Source organism: Balaenoptera physalus (genome assembly GCF_965194825.1).
Source record: "Balaenoptera physalus genome assembly, chromosome: 13".
Taxonomy (NCBI): Eukaryota; Metazoa; Chordata; class Mammalia; order Artiodactyla; family Balaenopteridae; genus Balaenoptera; species Balaenoptera physalus.
Window position 1 is genome coordinate 88,914,182 of NC_138892.1, and position 24,158 is coordinate 88,938,339.

The 24,158-nt window shown below is 35.1% G+C and overlaps 1 protein-coding gene across 4 annotated transcripts in view; it reads left to right on the plus strand.

Annotated features, from left to right (window-relative positions):
* The window catches only part of SOX5 (SRY-box transcription factor 5), a 990,465-nt gene that overhangs the window by 763,081 nt on the left and 203,226 nt on the right, over positions 1-24,158 (plus strand). For all 4 annotated transcript variants that reach the window (XM_082419737.1, XM_082419736.1, XM_082419738.1 and 1 more), the window contains one exon: positions 17,037-17,123. In XM_082419737.1, the coding sequence (XP_082275863.1) occupies positions 17,037-17,123 (87 nt within the window). The remainder of the gene's footprint in view (positions 1-17,036; positions 17,124-24,158) is intronic.

Below are 24,158 nucleotides of genomic sequence, written 5' to 3' on the forward strand. Positions count from 1 at the left end.
GATGTTACTGATTGATCTTTTTAAGAATATATTAATAGAAAGACTAAGCAGGCAAAATGCTGCTATGCTATAGAAATCCATGTTAATTATATTCAAGGTATAGATTATTTTATTTTCTGCCATAACACCCTTTCCAGGATTTGTGATTTGTTGTCCTGCCATTTTTTTAAATTAATAATATTATCCCATTCATCCTTCTCTCATTTACCAAATTACTTGTAACATTATTCCACTGTTCTTCTCTGAACCTACCCCCTCAGTTCTCAACCACAGGAGGTTGCCCTTGTCATTTGGCTGACACCTCAGGAGTTTCCCTTTTCTCTTTGCCACTTACATAGACATATGTATCTCTCTTATATTATGTGTGTATTATATTACATGGAAGAAGAGATATGTATTTCTAACATGTAGTCACATGATTCATGGTCCTTTATTAAAGATTTTTAAACAAAAATTTTGTTCACAATACTTCAGTAATAATTCTTCATTTTCCCCATTTTTAATAAGTGAAATATATATCAGTTCCTGGTAGTTCATTATTGCATTTTACTGTAGGTTTGTTTTTCATTTGAAATGCTACATTTCATTGAGCTGTGAAATAGAAAAGTATTGGAATATATTTGAATGTTTTTAGTTGATAATGTTTAAATTGTCACTCAAATGACATTTTGGTGTTAGAAAAATTCTTTTACCTTTCCAAGAAGAATTTAATAGATTCTACTTCAAGTCTTATTCACTTGAAAAAAATTTTCAAGTTTCTGACGATTTAATAGAATGTTTTTATACATATTTTTATACCCTGATGAATGTTTACTCATCAAAAAATTACCTCAGGTCTTGGAAAAGTACAGATTCCTGCGACTCAGGAAGACATTAAGAACCAGACTCTCCAGTGGCCCTGGAGTTGCATTTTAAAGAAGCTTCCCCATGACTAAGGACTCTAGGTGAATAGGGTCCACTTTTGTTTTCCTCTTGTTAATATCCCCCATACCTGGAAAAATACATAGTACACACTATTTGTTGAATTAAGCCATTCTACTATTCTTATATAGTTACCTTTTAATTAACCTTTGTATTGCTAGCATGATTTAATTCGTATTATTTTCCTAATTATAGAAAAGATGACAAATTGACCCCATTTCGGGAAATTATTGCCAGTAGAATTTTTTACAGCAGGTTCAATTGATAAACAGAAGACTATTTTAGAACTCTTTATGGCAATGCTACGATAGTAACATTTGGAAAAAAATCTATTAGCACGTTTATTTACTATTCATTAATATAATGATTCAAGTAAGACATTGTTCTATTTACATTTACTTCAATAAATGAAACAATAGGAGAGCAACTCAGTGACACTCCAGCAATCTGAGTCAAAGGTTTAGTGTCTGATCACTGTTACTCTATACATCTAACAGTGTATGGTGTATTACAGGAGTCGGTGAGTTTCTTGAAATTCAGAGACCATGTCTTAGTTACTCTCACAGGGCCACAGTTGTGGCTTAATCGATAACTGCTAGATAAAAGATTGAGTAAATGGATAGAGTATGAGGCCTCCTGATCTTGTGTGTGTGTGCCCTCGTGTGTGTGAATTTTGCAAAATAAAGAAAATGTAAATATCCGCATATGACATATATTTTTAATAAATTTACTTATTTATTTTTGGCTGTGTTTATTTATTTTTGGTCTTCGTTGCTGCGCGCAGGCTTTCTCTAGTTGTGGCAAGCGGGGGCTACTCTTTGTTGCGGAGCACGGGCTCTAGGCACACGGGCTTCAGTAGTTGTGGTGCACGGGCTTCAGTAGTCATGGTGCACAGGCGGAGTTGCTCTGCGACATGTGAGATCTTCCCGGACCAGGGCTCGAACCCGTGTCCCCTGCATTGGCAGGCGGATTCTTAACCACTGTGCCACCAGGGAAGTCCCCTATGACATATATTTTTAAAAGTAGTCTGCTAACTCAGTACATTATGTGCACTAAAAGCAAAGAGAATAGTTTTGTACATTCATTTAATTCAGAAATTAAAAGAATATACAAGCAGACTGTACATAACTACCTTTATACCCAGTGCCTTTAACATTAAGAATGGTTAAGTTTCTGGTAATATAAGAAAAATGAAAGCAAAACTATGCTTTTCTCTTTTGCTATTTTTCCAGATTTTTTCTTTGCTTCCTTTTTATCTTCTTTCACTTGTTCCTTCTTTTTTTTTTTTTAACATCTTTATTGGAGTATATTTGCTTTACAATGTTGTGTTAGTTTCTGCTTTATAACAAAGTGAATCACCTGTACATATACATATATCCCCATATCTCCTCCTTCTATGTCTCCCTTCCACACTCCCTATCCCACCCCTCTAGGTGGTCACAAAGCACTGAGCTGATCTCCCTGTGCTATGCAGCTGCTTCCCACTAGCTATCTGTTTTACATTTGGTAGCGTATATATGTCCATGCCACTCTCTCACTTCGTCCCAGCTTACCCTTCCCCCTTCCCGTGTCCTCAAGTCCATTCTCTATGTCTGCGTCTTTATTCCTGTCCTGCCCCTAGATTCTTCAGAACCTTTTCTTTTTTTTTTAGATTCCATATATATGTGTTAGCATATGGTATTTGTTTTTCACTTTCTGACTTACTTCACTCTGTATGACAGACTCTAAGTCCATCCACCTCACTACAAATAACTCAATTTTGTTTCTTTTTATGGCTGTGTAATATTCCATTGTATATATGTGCCACATCATCTTTATCCTTTCATCTGTCGATGGACACTTAGGTTGCTTCCATGTCCTGGCTATTGTAAATAGAGCTGCAATGAACATTGTGGTACATGACTCTTTTTGAATTATGGTTTTCTCAGGGTATATGCCCAGTAGTGAGATTGCTGGGTCGTATGGTAGTTCTATTTTTAGTTTTTTAAGGAACCTCCATACTGTTCACCATAGTGGCTGTACAAATTTACATTGCCACCAACAGTGCAAGAGGGTTCCCTGTTCTCCACACCCTCTCCAACATTTACAGTTTGTAGATTTTTTGATGATGGCCATTCTGACTGGTGTGAGGTGATACTTCATTGTAGTTTTGATTTGCACTTCTCTAGTGATTAGTGATGTTGAGCATCCTTTCATGTGTTTGTTGGCAATCTGTATATCTTCTTTGGAGAAATGTCTATTTAGGTCTTCTGCCCATTTTTGGATCGGGTGCTTTGTTTATTTGATATTGAGCTGCATGAGCTGCTTGTAAATTTTGGCGATTAGTCCTCTGTCACTTGCTTCATTTGCAAATATTTTCTCCCATTCTGAGGGTTATCTTTTGGTCTTGTTTATGATTTCCTTTGCTGTGCAAAAGCTTTTAAGTTTCATTAGGTCCCATTTGTTTATTTTTGTTTTTATTTCCATTTCTCTAGGAGGTGGGTCAAAAAGGATCTTGCTGTGATTTATGTCATAGAGTGTACTGCCTATGTTTTCCTCTAAGAGTTGTGCAGTGCCTGGCCTTACATTTAGGTCTTTAATCCATTTTGAGTTAATTTTTGTGTATGGTGTTAGGGAGTGTTCTAATTTCATTCTCTTACATGTAGCTGTCCAGTTTTCCCAGCTCCACTTATTGAAGAAACTGTCATTTCTCCATTGTATATTCTTGCCTCCTTTATCAAAAATAAGGTGACCATATGTGTGTGGGTTTATCTCTGGGCTTTCTGTCCTGTTCCATTGATCTATATTTCTGTTTTTGTGCCAGTACCATACTGTCTTGATTACTGTAGCTTTGTAGTATAATCTGAAGTCAGGGAGCCTGATTCCTCCAACTCTGTTTTTCTTTCCCCAAATTGCTTTGGCTATTCAGGGTCTTTTGTGTTTCCATACAAATTGTGAAATTTTTTGTTCTAGTTCTGTGAAAAATGCCATTGGTAGCTTGATAGGGATTGCATTGAATCTGTAGATTGCTTTGGGTAGTATAGTCATTTTCACAAAGTTGATTCCTCCAATCCAAGAACATGGTATATCTCTCCATCTGTTTATATCATCTTTAATTTCTTTCATCAGTGTCTTATAGTTTTCTGCATACAGGTCTTTTGTCTCCTTAGTAGGTGTATTCCTAGGTATTTTATTTTTTTGTGGCAGTGGTAAATGGGAGTGTTTCCTTAATTTCTCCTTAAGATTTTTCATCATTAGTGTATAGGAATGCAAGAGATTTCTGGGCATTAATTGTGTATCCTGCTACTTTACCAAATTCATTGATTAGCTCTAGTAGTTTTCTGGTGGCATCTTTAAGATTCTCTATGTATAGTATCATGTCATCTGCAAATAGTGACAGCTTTACTACTTCTTTTCTGATTTGGCATCCTTTTATTTCTTTATCTTTTCTGATTGCTGTGGCTAAAACTTCCAAAACTATGTTGAATAATAGTGGTGGGAGTGGACACCCTTGTCTTGTCCCTGATCTTAGGGGAAATGGTTTCAGTTTTTCACCATTGAGAAGGATGTTGGCTGTGGGTTTGTCATATATGGGCTTTATTATGTTGAGATAAGTTCCCTCTATGCCTTCTTTCTGGAGGGTTTTTATCATAAATGGGTACTGAATTTTGTCAAATGCTTTTTCTGCATCTATTGAGATGATCACATGGTTTTTATTCTTGTTTGTTAATATCACGTATCAATTTGATTGATTTGTGTATATTGAAGAATTCTTGCATTCCTGGGAAAAACCCCACTTGATCATGGTGTATGATCCTTTTAATGTGCTGTTGGATTCTATTTGCTAGTGTTTTGTTGAGGATTTTTGTTCTATGTTCATCAGTGATAGTGGCCTGTAGTTTTCTTTCTTTGTGACAACTTTGTCTGGTTTTGGTGTCGTGATGGTGGCCTTGTAGAATGAGTTTGGGAGTCTTCCTCCCTCTGCTATATTTTGGAAGAATTTGAGAAGGATAGGTGTTAGCTCTTCTCTAAATGTTTGATAGAATTCACCTGTGAAGCCATCTGGTCCTGGGCTTTTGTTTTTTGGAAGATTTTTCATCACAGTCTCAATTTCAGTGCTTGTGATTGGTCTGTTCATATTTTCTATTTCTTCCTGATTCAGTCTCGGAAGGTTGTGCTTCTCTAAGAATTTGTCCATTTCTTCCAGGTTGTCCATTTTATTGGCATATAGTTGCTTGTAGTAATCTCTCATGATCCTTTGTATTTCTGCAGTGTCAGTTGTTACTTCTACTCTTTCATTTCTAATTCTATTGATTTGAGTCTTCCCCCTTTTTTTCTTTATAAGTCTGGCTAATGGTTTATCAATTTTGTTTATCTTCTCAAAGAACCAGCTTTTAGTTTTATTGATCTTGGCTATCGTTTCCTTCATTTCCTTTTCATTTATTTCTGATCTGATCTTCATGATTTCTTTCCTTCTGCTAAGTCTGGGTTTTTTTTGCTCTTCTTTCTCTAATTGCTTTAGGTGTAAGGTTAGGTTGTTTACTTGAGATGTTTCTTGTTTCTTGAGGTAGGATTGTATTGCTATAAACTTCCCTCTTATAAGTGCCTTTGCTGCATCCCATAGGTTTTGGGTTGTCGTGTTTTCATTGTCATTTGTTTCTAGGTATTTTTTGATTTCCTCTTTGATTTCTTCAGTGATCTCTTGGTTATTTAGTAGTGTATTGTTTAGCCTCCGTGTGTTTGTATGTTTTACAGATTTTTTTCTTGTAATTGATATCTAGTCGCATAGTTTTGTGGTCGGAAAAGATACATGATATGATTTCGATTTTCTTAAATTTACCAAGGCTTGATTTGTGACCCAAGATATGCTCTATCCTGGTGGATGTTCCATTAGCACTTGAGAAGAAAGTGTACTCTGTTGTTTTGGGGTGGAATGTCTTATAAATATCAATTAAGTCCATCTTGTTTAATGTATCATTTAAAGCTTGTGTTTCCTTATTTATTTTCATTTTGGATGATCTGTCCATTGGTGAAAGTGGGGTATTAAAGTCCCCTACTATGATTGTGTTACTGTCGATTTCCCCTTTTATGGCTGTTAGCATTTGCCTTATGTATTGAGGTGTTCCTATGTTGGGTGCATAAATATTTACAATTGTTATCTCTTCTTCTTGGATTGATCCCTTGATCATTATGTAGTGTCCTTCTTTGTCTCTTGTAATAATCTTTATTTTAAAGTCTATTTTGTCTGATATGAGAATTGCTACTCCAGCTTTCTTTTGATTTCCATTTGCATGGAATATCTTTTTCCATCCCCTCACTTTCAGTCTGTATGTGTCCCTAGGTCTGAAGTGGGTCTCTTGTAAACAGCATATATATGGGTCTTGTTTTTGTGTCCCTTCAGCCTGTCTATGTCTTTTGCTTGGAGCATTTAATCTATTTACATTTAAGGTAGTTATCCATATGTATGTTTCTATTACCATTTTCTTAATTGTTTTGGTTCTGTTATTGTAGGTCTTTTCCTTCTCTTGTGTTTCCTGCCTAGGGAAGTTCCTTTAGCATTTGTTGTAGAGCTGGTTTGGTGGTGCTGAATTCTCTTAGCTTTTTCTTGTCTGTAAAGGTTTCAATTTCTCCATCAAATCTGAATGAGATCCTTGCTGGGTAGAGTAATCTTGGTTTTAGGTTTTTCCCTTTCATCACTTTAAATGTGGCCTGCCACTCCCTTCTGGCTTGCAGAGTTTCTGCTGAAAGATCAGCTGTTAACCTTATGGGGATTCCCTTGTACATTATTTGTTGTTTTTCCGTTGCTGCTTTTAATTTAATGTAATTTAATTACGTGCTTTTGCATGTAATTTTTGATAGTTTGATTAATATGTGTCTTGGCATGTTTCTCCTCGGATTTATCCTCTATGGGACTCTCTACACTTCCTGGACTTGACTGACTATTTCCTTTCCCATATTAGGGAAGTTTTCAACTATAATCTCTTGAAATATTTTCTCAGTCCCCTTCTTTTTCTCTTCTTCTTCTGGGACCCCTGTAATTCGAATGTTAGTGCATTTAATGTTTTCCCAGACGTCTCTGAGACTGTCCTCAATTCGTTTCATTCTTTTTTCTTTATTCCACTCTGTGGTGGTTATTTCCACTATTTTACCTTCGAGGTCACTTATCCGTTCTTCTGCCTCAGTTATTCTGCTATTGATTCCTTCTAGAGAATTTTTAATTTCATTTATTGTGTTGTTCATCATTGTTTGTTTGCTCTTTAGTTCTTCTAGGTCCTTGTTAAACATTTCTTATATTTTCTCCATTCTATTTCCAAGATTTTGGATCATCTTTACTATCATTGCTCTGAATTCTTTTTCAGGTAGACTGCCTATTTCCTCTCCATTTGTTTGGTCTGGTGGGTTTTTACCTTGCTCCTTCATCTGCTGTGTGTTTCTCTGTCTTCTCATTTTGCTTAACTTACTGTGTTTGGGGTCTCCTTTTCACAGGCTGCAGGTTCTTAGTTCCTGTTGTTTTTGGTGTCTGCCCCCAGTGGCTAAGGTTGGTTCAGTGGGTTTTGTAGGCTTCCTGGTGGAAGCGACGGGTGCCTGTGTTCTGGTGGATGAGGCTTGATCTTGTCTTTCTGGTGGGGAGGACTGCATCCATTGGTGTGTTTGGGGGTGTCTGTGACCTTATTATGATTTTAAGCAGCCTCTCTGCTAATGGGTGGGGTTGTGTTCCTGTCCTGCTAGTTGTTTGGCATAAGATGTTCAGCACTATAGCTTGCTGGTCGTTGATTGGAGCTGGGTCTTAGCGTTGAGATGGAGATCTCTGAGAGAGCTTTTGCCATTTGATATTACGTGGAGCTGGGAGGTCTCTGCTGGACCAATGTCCTGAATTCGGCTCTCCTACCTCAGAGGCACAGGCCTGACACCTGGCCAGCTCACCAAGACCCTGTCAGCCACTCGGCTGTTGGGAAGTCTGAGGTCTTCTGCCAGCGTTCAGTAGGTGTTCTGTAGGAGTTGTTCCCCATGTAGATGTATTTCTTATGTATTTGTGGGGAGGAAGGTGATCGCCACATCTTATTCCTCTGCCATATTGAAGGTCTCCTCCACTTGTTCCTTTTTAAATGAAAATGCTTTTTACATGTTGATTTTTTTGCTGTTTTGCATATTGGGGGTTCACAGCTAGTCTTACCTTGCACAACTTTGTTTCACTGTTGATTAGATTATATCTAAGCTTGCGAACATTAAGTGCCATTTTGCAAATAAAACTATTGTATTTTCTCATCTAAAATTACTCTAAAAATGACACAATCCAAAATCCATGAAAGGTTATGGGAGACCAAATATAACAAGTTGTTAAGGCAGATGGACCACTTTGGTTGAGAAGGCTGTGTGCAAATTTAGATATATGATTTTAAGCAAATCAAAGGATTTTTTCTTAATTTTAAAATCTGATGTTCTGTATTAGAACATAAAAATATAATTTGAGTTATAAGTAGCTTTTCAGCTCAACTGTTCAACTACCTGAATATCACAATTTCTGATTTATCGTATGAATCATGTCAGTTTTTATTGTTCATATCTTTTCAGGCATCTGGCAAGCTGAGATTGCGATTTGTTTTCACATATGTTGTGATAGAGAAGATTCAGGATGTGTAGTGGTTTAGCATCAGGCTGTATGCGCTTTAATTCTCACTTCCAGTGGTAAAACATTCTGTCATATTTTTAAAGTATTGGAATTCTCATTCTAATGTATGTTAAGTGGTTTTCTATTTCTATACTTTTTGTATTTCCTTTATCATCTCTGCCACCCACCTTCCCAATTATAAACAACAAAATTCTACAAATATGATCATTAATTTTTGTTTTCAGCATAGTCTAGATATCTAAATAAATGGATGGTTATCTGAATACAATCTTACAGTAGGATAATTGCTTCATTTATAATTCAAATACATATTTAGGTAATTCTTTTCTTAAATATATTGGTAGGTATATATAATATGCTTAGATCTATGTGTCTTTACTAAACTGTGATGTGGTTAAGCTATCTTAAACTTTTCCTGTTTGTTTATAAATTTCTTCTGAAATTTTCAGTCTTCTGAAATTAAGACTTCATTTGTCTTAAATATTCCTGATTCTCATATACCAGTTGCTATAATTTAGTTCTTATGGCTTGTCTTCTATTTTTCTTTCTTCTTCTATCTCACATATATGCAGTTGAGAAATACTATTTCAAATAAAACATATGGAAAATAACAGATGTATTACATTTGATCTCTGAGAAAGTTGGCTATTCGCTGGATGAAATAGTCTTGAGAATCTTTTATTGGAAATATTTTAACTGTTATAAATTGACTATTAATTGATACCATCATGAACACCTTCCTCCCAATTTTCTGTCAATTTGCCTTTGCTTTCCTATTGTACCTCTCTTGCCTTAGTAACCTTTTTGCTTCCTCCTACTCTCCACTCTCACCCCTCTAATTGTGACTAATGGCTAGAACCTAATACACATTTCACCACCCACACTTTGCTGACAACATAAATTATTTGGATAAAGATGGACAATATTCATTAGCTGTGTGTTCACTTTACTGAAAGAGCCTTACACAGGAGTGCCACACTCTCCCATTTTTATTAAAAGTTAAAATGCTTTTCCTGTCTTGGGGGTTGGGGTGAGTTAGCCATGATAGAGGACAGGGCTACAGTGCTAATAAATAAAAATAATAAGTATTACCGCTGGTTGAGTGACCCTGGGAAAAGAGACTACAAAGCTATTTGTTGTTCCCTTTCACTTGTCAACAGCACTGGCTTAAAAGCTTTAGCCATTGTTGAGGACCTAACAGAACCCTTGGAAACTTAGAAAGACAACTGTCAAAAAAGAAACTCAGGCAAAGATTAGTTGAGTATTTTTGTAATTCTGTGCTGTTTTGGGACAATTCATATGTTAACCTAATGGAAGTGACAACAGTCTTTGTCCCTCTTACTACTACAGCTCTTTCAATGTCATCTTTATTGACATGAACCAACTGAAAAATTCATAGGAATGACAGATAAACCAGTGAAGCTAAGGGTTATGAATCATTTTCATAAAAATGTGTAGAGGTAGAACTATTACCCTTTGATGCAGCTTTTGATTTCTAGGTAGTTTTAGTGATGGGCAGAGTGAAGCATATGTATATATTTTTCATTTGGATTTTAACATAGATCCCTTGGGTTGTTGTATACTAAGTTGTAGTTGTAATGTTAGTCAACCTTTTTAAATGTCACTGTGTGCCCAGCACTGTCTTAAGCATTTTACATAAATTATTTCATTTAATTCTTTTGACAATAGTATAAGTATAGTTATTATCCCCTTTTATAGACGAGTAAATTGAAGCATAGAGAGGTTAAATTACTTGCCAAAGGTCACAAAATTAGTCATAGTAAGTGATGGAGTCATGTTGCATGACATTAAGTTTTTTTTTACATTTAGTAGCAAAACAAAGATTTTGTACATGAGAAAAAAACTCCTTGCAATTCCTTTTTGAAATGCTGCCCTCAAATTACTTACGTTATTTTTTTCTGGGATCTAATATTTAAAACAAGAAAAAAAAGAGTGTTTTAGTCTATGCAAGGAAATGCACTTGCTTTCTGAGTGATGGAGTGGATAAAACTAGGAGAGTTTCATAAGTCTGTCTCTTAATGGATATTTTGTGTAGGAAATATAGAGCCATCTTTTGAGGAGAAAACCCAAGTTTATTGATATGTAGCAGTTATAGCATATTGATTATGGTATATTTAATCATGTAATGAAAAAATATTCTTCTAAAATATGGTATAAGATTGGATATAATTGAACAGGTGTGTTAACAGTTATAGCCTGTATGTTGAGAAAATTTAAGCCTGTGGGTAATGATTTAGATATTGCAATATTCCAAAAACTGGTTGCACATTGAAAATTTCAAAACTTGAGTCAGCAGGCCAAAGAATTTTTTTTTCTCTTAACTAAGCTCTTATTAAATTTCAAGTGGAAACAAAGAAATGTTTTGGCACTACTAAAAGTAAAGTATTTCTAGAGCTTAATTCACTTCAGGATGATTACATATAAAATGAGGCTTATTGAAATCCTAATGCTTTGGAATTTCACATGTGTTTCTATTGTGTGTTGTGGTGTGTGTTATTTTTTAACATTTCCTAGAAGAACTTGACATTTCCAGTAGCGGACTAGCTATAGTGCTTGGCTAATGAGACTATTACAAGGCCTTCTGGTCTTCAGTGCCCAGATACTCTCCAGATATGTAGAAGTTTTAATATTACTTCCATTGCATTGTTTGATATTTGCCCCCAAATGTTGTCTAGACATGCAGCTATTGTCAACATGAATTGAACTCTGACTGGTATATGATTTCCAGATTTAGCCCAACCTTCCCCTCAAAAATAATCTTATTATCAGTAATTGAATAACTAAATAGCAAGACTGTAATTAGCTTTTTGAAGAAAACTATAGTTAGCCAAATGTACTAACTAACATTTATAACTAACTATTCTATATTTTCATGGGAGCCTCAAGTGAAAGCTTCCAAGGGGAGATTATTGAATTAACGGTACCTAATTCTAACAGATGTTCACCACCCACACCACCCATCATCTAATTATTGTCTAAAACTAGATGAGGTGAATAAAACTGGACTAAGATTTTATTTTTGAAAAGTTTGACTCTTTATTAAAAGAACTTATTGTGGTGTGTGGTATATGGAAAAGAACACTAAACTAGGAGTTAGGCTTCAAGTGCTGCCTTCGTCATTAATTAGATTTATTATCTTAGGCAAGTTTTAACCTTAATTTAGATTTTCAGTCTGTAAAATGAAGGGTTTGATCTAGACTATTTATTACCCAACTTGTACTGAGCAAAACAGTTATCTCCCAACACTAGTTTCCTTGGTCAAATATTTAAGTAATACTATATAATCCATAACTCACTTAAAGATTGACAGTCTGTTAGCACATAAAGTGATCTAAATCTTGTAAAAAAAAGAAATGTAAATTTGTTTAATGTTAATTAGATTTACATGACAGTGGAATGCTTATTTTATTTGTTTGCTTTAGTTTTACTTGTAACCAAGCAATTTATGTTGGTTACAAGTAAACCAACCAACATAAATTTATGTCCAGTATATGTTTTAGTAAATTAGTTTTGTGGAATGCTTATCTAAATGTTATCTAAAGCTCCTTCCAGGTTTAAAATGCTGATTCTATGATATGAATAATCGACATATGCTTTTACTTCTTGACTTTGAAGGAGGTATTAGTATATTTTTGACGTTCAGCCATATTGTTGTTCCTTCCAAAAGACAACTTTCATCCCTAAATGTACACCCTATCACATGTCAGGAATAACACAGCTTAGTTTAAGCCACAAAATTAAAGTATAAACAGTGGTAGATTTGGTATGACCTAACTCCTGGGACTTTGTTTAAAAAGTCACATATTATACATACATATTTTTTGCTTGTTCAATTTTTTCAATGAGCTCTGCCACTGCAGCTCAAGGGAGATTAAGGAAAAAAAAAAAAACCTACATAAACACAAAGCAAAAACCTGAGCTTGTGTGTAAAGCTACTGCACTGGAGCGAATGTGGTTTAATTCTTGGCACTGGGAACTTGTTGGAGAATTACAATATGTTGGCATGAGTCTCTGGGTTGAGTCTCATTGTTCCAGATGAGGGAGTCAGTCTTAAGGGTGTTTGGCACTGAAGGGAAAAAGGAGTGAGAGTTATAGGGAATGAGCAGGCCCTAAAGAGGCAGGATGCTGTTGTAACAATGGCTGGCACAGTTAGGGGGGCCATTCACTGGTGGGGATTGCCATAGGCATTGATGTGAAGAACCATATGTGAGTAAAAGAGGCAAGGGTAAGAAGGGAAAAGCAAGCAAACATATCAAAAGGGTCCTGATGGCAGAAAGAGACAAAAGTAATCCAGTTAGAGTCATCTTACTGTTAATGGATTGACTGACAAGGATAGCTTCCATTTCTCTCTAATTTATCTTACAGCTTATTTCTTAATATTTATTTTATTTTCTCTTTAAAAATATATATGCATTTATCTTACCCCTAAAAAGACAGATTCTCTAATTAAGAGGCTGTGGTTTTGTATTCCATCTGTTCTACTTTCTGGCTAGGTAATGCTGGGCCTTGGTTTTCTTTCTGAGCCTTAGTTTTCTCATCTGCAAAATGGATAAAATGATAATATACACCATTGACAAGTTATTGTATCTGACAGCATTCTGTAAACTGAAATGCCATGCAAATAATAATAACTATTATTATCTGTCATGCTTATTTTAATATAGAGAGCTCTAGCTTTAATTTTAATGGTAATCATGATACTCCAATGCTTGGGAGAAGTAAATCTCAAGAGACTCTTTAAAGTGTTTAAAGTAAAACTATGACACATCTTAACATGAAAATAATGGCTAATCCAGAATTTGAACATTTGGGAATAACCGTATGTCCAGAAACATACCATACTCACAGTTTAAAATACAATTCTACATGTATTTTTTTTAAATCACATCTTAGAAAGTGGAATATTTAATAGATAACTACTATCTCTTTTACTCCATAAGCACTGAAGTAGCAGTTACATAATTGTGTCAGATTTCACTTTAATCATATTCACACATTAATGAACAGATATATTATAAATATTGAGATTTTGCCATTTGATCTTTCACAGTTTTAATCATTTATATTCTGTGGGATCTTTACCATTTTCAGAGAAATTCAGTCATTGGTACATGTCCATTTATTGTGATCATTATTGTGAGATCATTTCATACCACTTCTTCATGAACTACCAGTGGACATAAACTCAAACAGTAGCAGCTGTAGAATATGGAACATGGATTTGCTTAAAGCTCTTTGTTTTACAGTAATTCAGACAGAGAGGTAAAGTAGGTGAAAAGATATGCTTTTGGTCCCCCTGAGCTAGATAGTGTTAAAGTCCTGGTGAGAATCCATATTGTTTTACTTATAGCCCAATTGTCCTTCCACCATATGAATACATTTTCATTTCAATGCATATATCTGCTATATGGTCATAGGTTTTCCTTAAATCATCCAAAATTCTAAAGTTCAAAGTCATATAGTGGGACTACATCCTGAACATATTGAAAATTTTAAGGAATCTTGGCTTTTAATCTCATCATGCTGCCCATAGGTACATGTTACCCTGGGATATTCAATTTATCCTTTCAAGTGTTTACTTCGTCCATCCACTGGAGTTAATAACAATAGTTTTTCTGACTGTCCATGGCTGTTTTGCAAGTGAAATGCAGTAATGTGTGTTTACTAAAAAGAGCAAAGGCTTTGGGATCCAGTAAGTTGAACTTAGCTCCATATTGGGCAAGTCACGATATTTCTCAAAGCTTTGGTTTCTTAATGGTGAAACAGACGTACCAATATCTAATTCAGGAGATTATTATGAGAAGTTTGAGATACCACATGTAAAGGACCTGGTACACTGTTTCTCACTTAACCCTCAAAATGGCAGCTATCATTATCGTCATCAACAAGAGACTTAGGAATTTGTAGGGAAAAAAATAAACCTTAGTCCAAGACTCAGCTCTACCCATTACATATGGTGAAACCTCAAACAAATCCTTTTCTTCCTCTGGCTTTTTTTTTAACCTGAAAGATGGATATAATAACACAATCTGAGTCTTCAGGTTTTTGCTTTGATTAAATGAGAGAATACGGGTAAAAGCACCTAGCATATAGTTCCTGGCACACAGGCTGTTCAATAAACGTTATTGAATCTGAGTTTAAAGTATATACCTCATCCAAATTGCAAGTATTGTTGTCTTTATTCATCCACAGGCATGACAACCCTGAGTTAGATATATTTCTGATTTTACATCTTGCAAATTACTTGGTCTTAAAGAAGTTATTCATTTTTTTTCTGTAGTGTATGTTAAAAGTCAGGTACTTGAAAAAACTGGCTTTGTATGAGAGCCTCCTATCTTTATGCAAGTTAATAAAGAGGCCAGGAATGTGCAGGTTTCAGAAATCTGGCGGCTGTTTCTTTAACTCTGCAACTTAGACAGAAGACTTCTGTTTCTTTATGAGCACACTACAGTGAATATTTTGTCTAGCTGCAGGGGAAAAGCTTTGTCATGGACTTTGCAGACAATAGCCTTAAAAGTAAAATGGTCTGCTTTTGGTGCCGGGAGGTTCAGGGGCCTATTGTTAGTGCACAATGGATTTCTATTGCTGCATTCCTGCTTTGCAAGGTTTGTTAGCTTTTAATGACTGACGGTACTCTACTGCAAATACCGTATTGGTTGGACCCTGTTTACATGCTACTCAAGAATTTTTGTAGAGTGCTGGAAAAAAGAAACAGTGGTATTTGTTTGACCTACTCTGATAAGGTTTAAAAAATGATTTCGCTCACCAAGTGTTTACTGTGAATGTAGAAACATTGGCTATCCCTGCAGAAGTATTTTAAAGTTACTTTAAAGCCTCAGTGAACAGAAATATTGATTACAGTAAGAAGAGATTTAATGCATTTTATTACTCAGAATTGTCATTACCATTTTCAAAACAATGTGGTATAGAAATAGGGATATTTTAAGAAAAAGTAAAAGTAAAATCTTTAGGATCTTTTTTCCTTAAATGTGAAAAAATAGAAAGATATATTTTGTTACAAAGGAAAAAAACATTTCACACATTCCATGTAAATGTGCACACAGTAGTTGTGGGGTGTGTGTGTATGTACACACTATACATACAGGCTATGTGAAGAAGTAATCATTCAGAGCTTTTCACTATTTTATTTTCCCCAAGTTTTTGGCATCTGAAAAAGAAGCAATCCATGCTGCCACAGTTTTTCCAAAGAAAATTTCACCTCCCATTCGTTGAAAACTCCTCACAGGCTTTGTGACTCTGATAGCTGATGTCTTTAAGATGAGGGCCTGAGAAAAGTAGATAGCATTGGCCAAGATGATGCTGAAGACGCTTCAAAATGCATTTTATTGTGGGGAAAATTAATGCGTTTCTAATAATCTTAGGGTCTCTAGGCCAGACGGTCCCTTTGATAAGTTAACATGTACTCCCTTTATGCCCCTAGTAGGGGGTAAACAAATGTCTGAACAAACACAAATACGCATAAACACCAATGTGGAGAATGGCAGTGTGTGTCTTCGATCTAGATAATAAGTGTGGGTATTGTTATTTAGATGGAGCATACTGGGACACTTATCTTTTAGTACACACCATTTTCTAACTGAATGCAGTGCTAATCGTGGGATTGAAAGCCATTGTAATTGTGTACCCATCTAAATGCTGACAAGAATATACAATTACATTATTTGGAACTGAGTTTAATGTTTCGGAGTTTTATTAGCATTTATATTTACTTATACATTAAAATTCAACACAAAAGGAGAGATCAAAACCACGTGACATACAGAAACAAATATCAGACTACCGCATAACCCTGCTCTCTAAAATCTGTGTGTCCTGTCTTAATACAGGGCGTTTTAAAAGAGTGCGATACAAATCTGAAATAAACAAATAATAAGTTTCCATTATAGGCATTACTTACTTGTCTAGATTCTGCAATCTTTGTAAAGCTTCTTTTACACCAACTCTTTTTTATATGTTCACGGTACTGGCAAATCTTTCCACAGTGTGCTCACAACCACACGATGTTAAACATATATTATGAAGTGGATGTAATTGTAAACACACAGAGGGACATAATTACATGTAGCAGATTTAAGAGCAAATTCTTTGCCTTTTTTTTACTCTGCATTTTATCAACATAATTATTTTTTGACTGCAGACTAACACTCTGAAATTGACAAGCATCCATTATAGCAGGAATTTGTTCACCAAATTGGAAAACAATGAACTGCAGGTTTATATGTACCCATTGTCATAAAGCATTAGTGCGGCTTTGTTCCACAAGAGGAAAAAGCTAATGATTTTGAAACAGCAGGTGACAAAACACATTCTTTTTTTCCTCCTCTGTTATCAGTTTGTTGATGAAGTCATTATGAACTGGGGCCAGGGTAGGGATGGCCTTATTTTTAGCAGATAGACTTTTAATGAGCTTCGTTATAAAGATAGTCACATTGATTTGCTTACCTGTTTTTTTTCCTTTACTTAGAAACCCCCAGTATTGAAAAGCTACTATCAAAGGACTGGAAAGACAAGCTTCTTGCAATGGGATCAGGGAACTTTGGTGAAATAAAAGGTAATATGTTTGCAATTATTTTGATCTAAAATGTACTGAAATGAATCTGATATTTAGAAATATTAGTGGTGATAAAGTACTTCTGCCCCTATGCACTCTGTCTTTGGTGTTTCTTCTTTCTAGCTTGAAAAGGGATGTACAATGGTTCTTATTTTCTCTCTGTGCCTTATAATAGTATGTTTTTTTAACAGAATAACCCCACTATATCTTTAACAGTCTTTGATTTTCATCTTTTTTAAAATTTTAACTGACTTACTTTATAAGTACAAATGTATCTACAGCAGGGTTAAAAACTGTATGAGATGATTTTATACATTCTACATATTAGAAGTATGAATATACGTAATCTCCACTTAAAACCAGGAATGACAAAGGGAGAAGGTTTAATTCCTCATATAAAAATAAAATCAAGTGATGCTTTCAATTAATTAAAAAGTGTGTTTTCTCAGAGCATAGCAGGCAACCTATGGTTTTCTATTTGTTGCCAATAGGACACTTTTGAATCTGAGTTCTAAAGGATTAATTTTAAGGAAAAACTACTTATTAATATTAATATATTTTGTTATATATTACTCTATATTTTTGATAGAGGCTGAATATATATTTTAAATATCACCAGATTTATATTGATATAAATGTAGACATATGTGTGTAAATAACTTTTTTGCAGATGTGTGTACGTGCAAGTGTTTTCCCACTGAGAGGCAGTCATCTCTCTTAAGGCTTTACTACATCAGAGCATCCTGGAGAAGGGCAAAGCACAAATCAGTCTTCTCAAATGTTTTACTTACGTGATGTCAATATCTCTGTCTGGGAAACTTCCTTAAAATGTTTGATTGAGTATCTCACTTTTCCTCCATATATTTGGAGTTTACATATATTCAGGCTATGATTAGGTGTGAATGGGCGGTGAGAGAATGAATTCCTGCTAATCGGCAAATTAAGTAACCAGAACCTATAATGGAATGAAATTCAAACAAGTAATAATTAATATCCCTTAAAGAGCTTGAAGACAAAGTTTAAAGAGAACAGAAAAGTTTCATTTTCTGAGGCAGCAAGTCCTCTATTTTGTTGGATTTTAACCCATTTGCACCTGAGATGCAGGATGTATTCTCCAAGGTTCTTTATTCTCCTGTGACCTGGGTAATAACTGAGCAGAGCAGAGAAGACCGCCTGTTCCAAGCCTTGTGATCTCGTTCCATTGGAGGACAAACATTTTTCCCTCCCTCCTTTTCCTCACAAGTCTAACTTAAAAGCAGCAGCAGCAGTGATGATAAGCTTAGAGGAAAGAAGCTCAGCTGTCCTTTCAGGCTTGCCTGTGGGGTTAGTTCAGGAAGCTGCAGTACAGTCACAAAAGAAGTTTCTGTCTTTAATTTCGAGTTTTTTAAGCTTCACATTCAGAGCACAAGTTTAGTCATTGTCCTCTGGTTCTGTGCAAAAAACTGTTTTCTGATGCATTTTAAAAGCAACTGTAGCTCTTTCTTCTGTTGGGGGCATGGTTATTAGGTGCTCGGATCAGGTTTGGCAGAAAACTGGAGGAAAAAAGCGCTGGGTTACTTTTCCTATTGACTGCCCGTGACAGTTGCAATTACTCTCCATTGTTCATAGGTGGCTCGAAAGCGGAGAGGATACAATAGTGTGTTGCCCTCTGGGGGGAAATGAATTTGACTTAATGGTTCTTGGGGGGGGTGGTCAGACCCTATGATTATGTGCTGCCCAGGAATGTGGTTTTCGTACCACCTCAGACGAAGTTAGTCAAGAACAATAGCCTAGCTGTTTGGCCTCTATTTTTTATGAGGCAGATAAAGGTGTAAGTCTCATGTACGCGTAGACTGTTTTCAGTCAGGGTAGGGAAGGATAAGCATGACCTTTTTTTTAATCTGAAAATATGAACTTATTCAATTGTTAGATAATTTATTACTGATAATTCAGAGCAATGTATCTGAGTAGAACCTTTGTATATATTAGGATGTTTACAGCCTTTACAGTATTTACCGAGTCTTCTTGTGGATTGAAACTCTTCTCCTCCATTTACACTGGTCAGTTTTCACTTAACTTTTAATTAGTTCCAGGAAACATGAGTGAGTGAATGAATGCGTGTGTGTGTGTGTGTGTGTTTGTGTGTGTGTGTGTGTGTCCATTCTTGAATATCTAAGACCACAGCCAAGTGAGGGCAGAGCTCAGTTCCTAAGCGCTAGCTTCAAGTTGCTGTGAGTGAATTACTTTCAGCGCATTTGGACAAAGATTAAACTTACAGCTTGGCAAAATTCAAAGAAGTGTTTCTTACTATTACTATTTAAAGTGAAAATGATAAACTTTTAAAAAAAGGAGAAATAAATAGCATTTGGTCTGGATGGTTTAGCTGTCAATAAAGAGTTGTCATACCCACTTAAAGTCCATCTCATTTTTCAAGAAACAGTGTGAGTTAGGAAAGGTCACCCATTTCTAAAAGCATAAAATTATTTTTCATGTTAGATTAGAATTTAGAGCATTTTATGGTCTGGTACTTTGGAAATGTGAAGTAATTAGGTTTTAAAGTTACATTAGAAACAATTCTCTAAAAAAACACACAAAAAAGTACACTGGATTCAGTTTTCCAGAACAAAAGAGTTTGACTAAAAAGGTCTACCGATAGCAAACAGTCAATATATATTATAAACTGATTAGATGACTACAGAAATAATTTATTTCTTCTTCTCTAATCAGCCGTATAGTGTAACTGGCCAGTTTACAGAGGTTTCTTTGCCCTTATCTATAGCAGGAGCACTGAGTAATGGTTGTGTGAAAGATGGAGAAATACATTTTATAGCCTCATAGTTACTGAGCAGGGAAAACACAGTGCCTGCACTCCAGTTGGCAGCCAGTGGCATCACACATTGTTTCAGCTAGCATGAAATTCCGTTACACTGAAGGTCATGGCATGGGCACTTCACCTGAGGACACTATCTGGGGATCCACGGCAGCTTTGACTAATCTAAACAGATCGTCTGTTTTTCAACAAAGCCATTGCAAAATGTGTATTTTACTGACTTAAATTTATTTGTAAAATTATAACAAAAATATCTTCATGCAAAATTCTCTTTTAAAATATTTCTATTTTGTTCAGGTTATAAAAGCAGGGCATTGTTTGAGGGGTTTTCTGACTGGGTCACTCAGAAAAGCCTAGATCAGTTTCTCTACCTGCCTTGTTTGAAGAATTCTTTAGAGCCTTGTTTCTTTCCCATTGGTATCCCAGGTAGACCCTTCTCACCCTGCTCAGAATGCATTAATTTAGGCCAGTAAAGTGTTATATCTGGTATTAAGGAAAATGCCAGTTGTAGTCGGTATAATAAAAAATTGACTCTTTTTGAAAGCGATAATTTTGTTCTTTCTAGAAGATGGGACATAAAGGCTAACACCAAACAGCTCTAGAATGCCAATAATGGATTCAAGGAAATAATCCATTCCGCAATACTATGGTCTTTCAGAACTCATGAATTAAAGTCATGCTATGTAGATTCAACACGAGGATTAAAGTAGATCCTCTCTTAGGTGACATAACATTTTGAGATGAAAGAGGTATGTAGATTTAGTATATGGCTTGAAAGAGATGATTCTGTTTAAATAACATTAGACGATTTGAAAATAGGCAGGCTTAGAACAGGAATCAGGTCCCAAGTAGTAATCTAGTAAGAGGTATCCTTGGATTTTTGTAAATTTAAAACACGGAAACTAAAATCTCAGCATTTAGATATGTAAGGGTTTGTATAACTTTGAAAGCTGTTTTAAACCCATTCTTTTAAAAGTCCAGTAACTATTTAAGAAACACATGGTTTGCTAATTACCTTGTGACTATCTCATTTGTGCATAATATATATATATATATATATATTCACATTTTTTCAGAGGGGTTGGAAATGTTGATTATTTTCTGAGGGAACTGTTGTATCTGGAATTTGTTTAATATAAGAGTCAGCCATAAGGAAGGTACATAACATATAGTCATTTACTTCTAAATAAAGTAAATGTTTAATGTTTTTAATCTACTAAGCTTGTTTTATAGTTCCTTGTAGTTGCTTATGAGTAATGTTTTCACTTTTTGTAAAAACTATTTCATAAGAACTGAAGAAAGACTACTGGTGCACAGGATATAAATTTTTAAAATAAGTTTGGCAGTGTCTATAAAAGCAGAAAGTGACTTTATGTTTTCTGCAAATCAGTTACTTGCTCTGTCTTAGAAAGCCAGAGTCCTTATGCCAGTATATAAACACAGCAAACGATGGGAAGAGAGCAATCAACCACTGGCTCTCATTGATTTGTATATTGATAATCCAGTTCACCAGTTAAGAAGTTATATATACCTTTTACAGCAGGCACTTAATAATGCATATTTTAAGCAGATACTTTTGCGTATTTAATCTAGGGTTTATATTTGAAAATAAAAATATTCTCTCCTCAACATTTTTCTCATTTAAAGATACATTCATTCATTTAACAAGTATTCATCTGTCCGAGGGTTGTGAAGATTCTAAAATTAAAATAATTATAAAACCATTGTTTTTTTCTTGTAGATGTAGACTCCAAAGCTTACGCTATCCAGATCATTGCATAATAGAATTAACCTAAAACCTTTTCCTCTTTTAAATTAACATTTCTCTTACTAGGGAAGCATGATGTAGTTAAAAAGATTTGGTGTCTTGTTGCCCTGATTCTCTCAAAGACTTGTGGAAATGAGGTTACCTCTTTTGGTTTATTTCCTCATCCCCTCATTTAAAACCAGTTGCATTGATTACTTGCCTGTTTATGTACAGCCACTCTGTTAACATCTTCCTTACAAAATTATTGTAACAAAGTCATTTATTCCTATTTTATGTAGGAAGAAATTGAGTCTCAGAGAGAGAGATTAATTATCCAAAACCACGTACTTTAGTTGTGACAGGGTCAAGATGTGACTCTAATTCTGTCTGCCTTCAAAGCCTGTGCTGTTTACATGATGCTTGGTAGTCCGTCTTAGTAAAGTTGGAATGGGTGATCTCTAAAATCCTTTAAAACATGCAAACATATTCAGACCCACCACAGCTAGATGAAGAGTCCCTCTGAGATGCACCCATCATTAGCCTGCCTCCATGGTGAACTTTCCTTGTACACTATCTAGCTTACTGTAGGCTCAAAGTTTGGAACCCAGTACGTATTTGATGAATGGATGACCAAGAAATGCCATGTTTTGAGATGGCTATTATTGACTACACTCCAGTCTCTAAATGCAGCACATTGAATGTGATATTAAAAACAAAACACAACAAAACTGTATTTTACATTTTAAGTACAATACCCAGGTAAGCGGGTAGAATAATCTTGGGAAAAGGTTATAAAATTACAATCTCCATTAAAAGGTAGACATTTGTAGTAAGAAATTGTATAGAACCATACTTTTAAAAAAGGTAAGAACGACCCTTGCTTTCACTGTACAAATGATAATTCACACATCTTGTTCATAATGTCCCAGAAACAAAATATCCAGCCATGGGGTAACAATGGTAAAGACCATAGCTACTTTTCAAGTGTTCCATTTCATTCTGATAGTCGCCCTTAAAACTGATAGCCTTCACGGGAATTTCCTGGCAGTCCAGTGGTTAAGACTTGGTGCTTTCACTGCCGGGGAACTCCCGCAAGTCAAGCTGTGCAGCCAAAAAAAAAACCTGGTAGCTTTCCATAGTACATATATTTTAAAATCCAAGCCAAAGTCCACCTTTTAAGATACTGAAGCAAAAAGAATTAAACTATTTTTTCAAAATAAATTACAGAAATCTGAAAGAAGGTAAGAATATTTATCGTATTAGCTGTGTACACTAGAATATCAATTTATAGTCATGTAATACATGATAGCATTCCTTATGTAATTTTAATAGATTCCAACTTCTAAGAGTATCTATATTGCTGTAAAGGATATATAACTGAATTTTATCAAAGTTTGATTGCATTCATTGTCAATGAAAAAGACCAATGCACAGATGTTTGTAAGTTAGATAAATTAAATATTCCTTTGATGAAATAGAATAATGCCATTCATACCTTCTGATGAGGGGGTCTGACTTTTACTCTAGTTGGATAAGACTGCCATTGAGAAAAGCTTTAGTTGTAAATTTAGAATAACTTAAGTTTGTTTCTATTCATTATATTTTCAGTTCATTCAACAAATACTGCTATCTGTCTTGCCATGTGCTATGTTCTGGAGATGTATTGGTAGCAAATGGAGTAGACAGATTTCTGCCCTTCTGGAGCTTACACTCTAGTAGAAGCACTTTCTTTTTTTTTTTCCCCAATTTTATTTTATTATTATTATTTTTTTACATCTTTATTGGAGTATAATTGCTTTACATTGGTGTGTTAGTTGCTGCTGTATAACAAAGTGAATCAGCTATATGCATACATATATCCCCATATCCCCTCCCTCTTGCGTCTCCCTCCCACCCTCCCTATGCCACCCCTCTAGGTGGACACAAAGCACTGAGCTGATCTCCCTGTGCTATGCGGCTGCTTGAGGCACTTTCATTAGGCAGAATTTTTAAAGGCAACATAATGAATGACTTTTAGATCCTTCAGGTGGATTATCAGTTGAAAGCAACAACATTTCCATAAAAAAAAATTAAACCAAGTAGAGTCCTGTCCAAATTATAACACTGATAATCTAAGGAACACCAACAATAAAAGAAAAAAAACATCCTGGCAAAGATTGACTGTTGCTTTGAATTACATGTGTGGTAATTTTTTTGAGGGAAGAAACATAATCTCTAGTTTACTTTCAGCATCAAAATTCTAGGACTTTTCCTTTCCTGGGTGACTATTCCTTCCTTTTACTTTTCCTTTAGTTATATCAAAACTCCCAAAAATTTACTGTGATTTTGATTGTAACTTCAAGCCATATATCTATTGCATTTTGCTAGAATAAAACAATATTGGGGAAATATAAGCTTCCAAAGATTTTTTCTTGTTATTTCAAATGTATTTGAAAGCATCCTTAACTTAAGTAATCCTAATAAGGGTTATTTATCTATT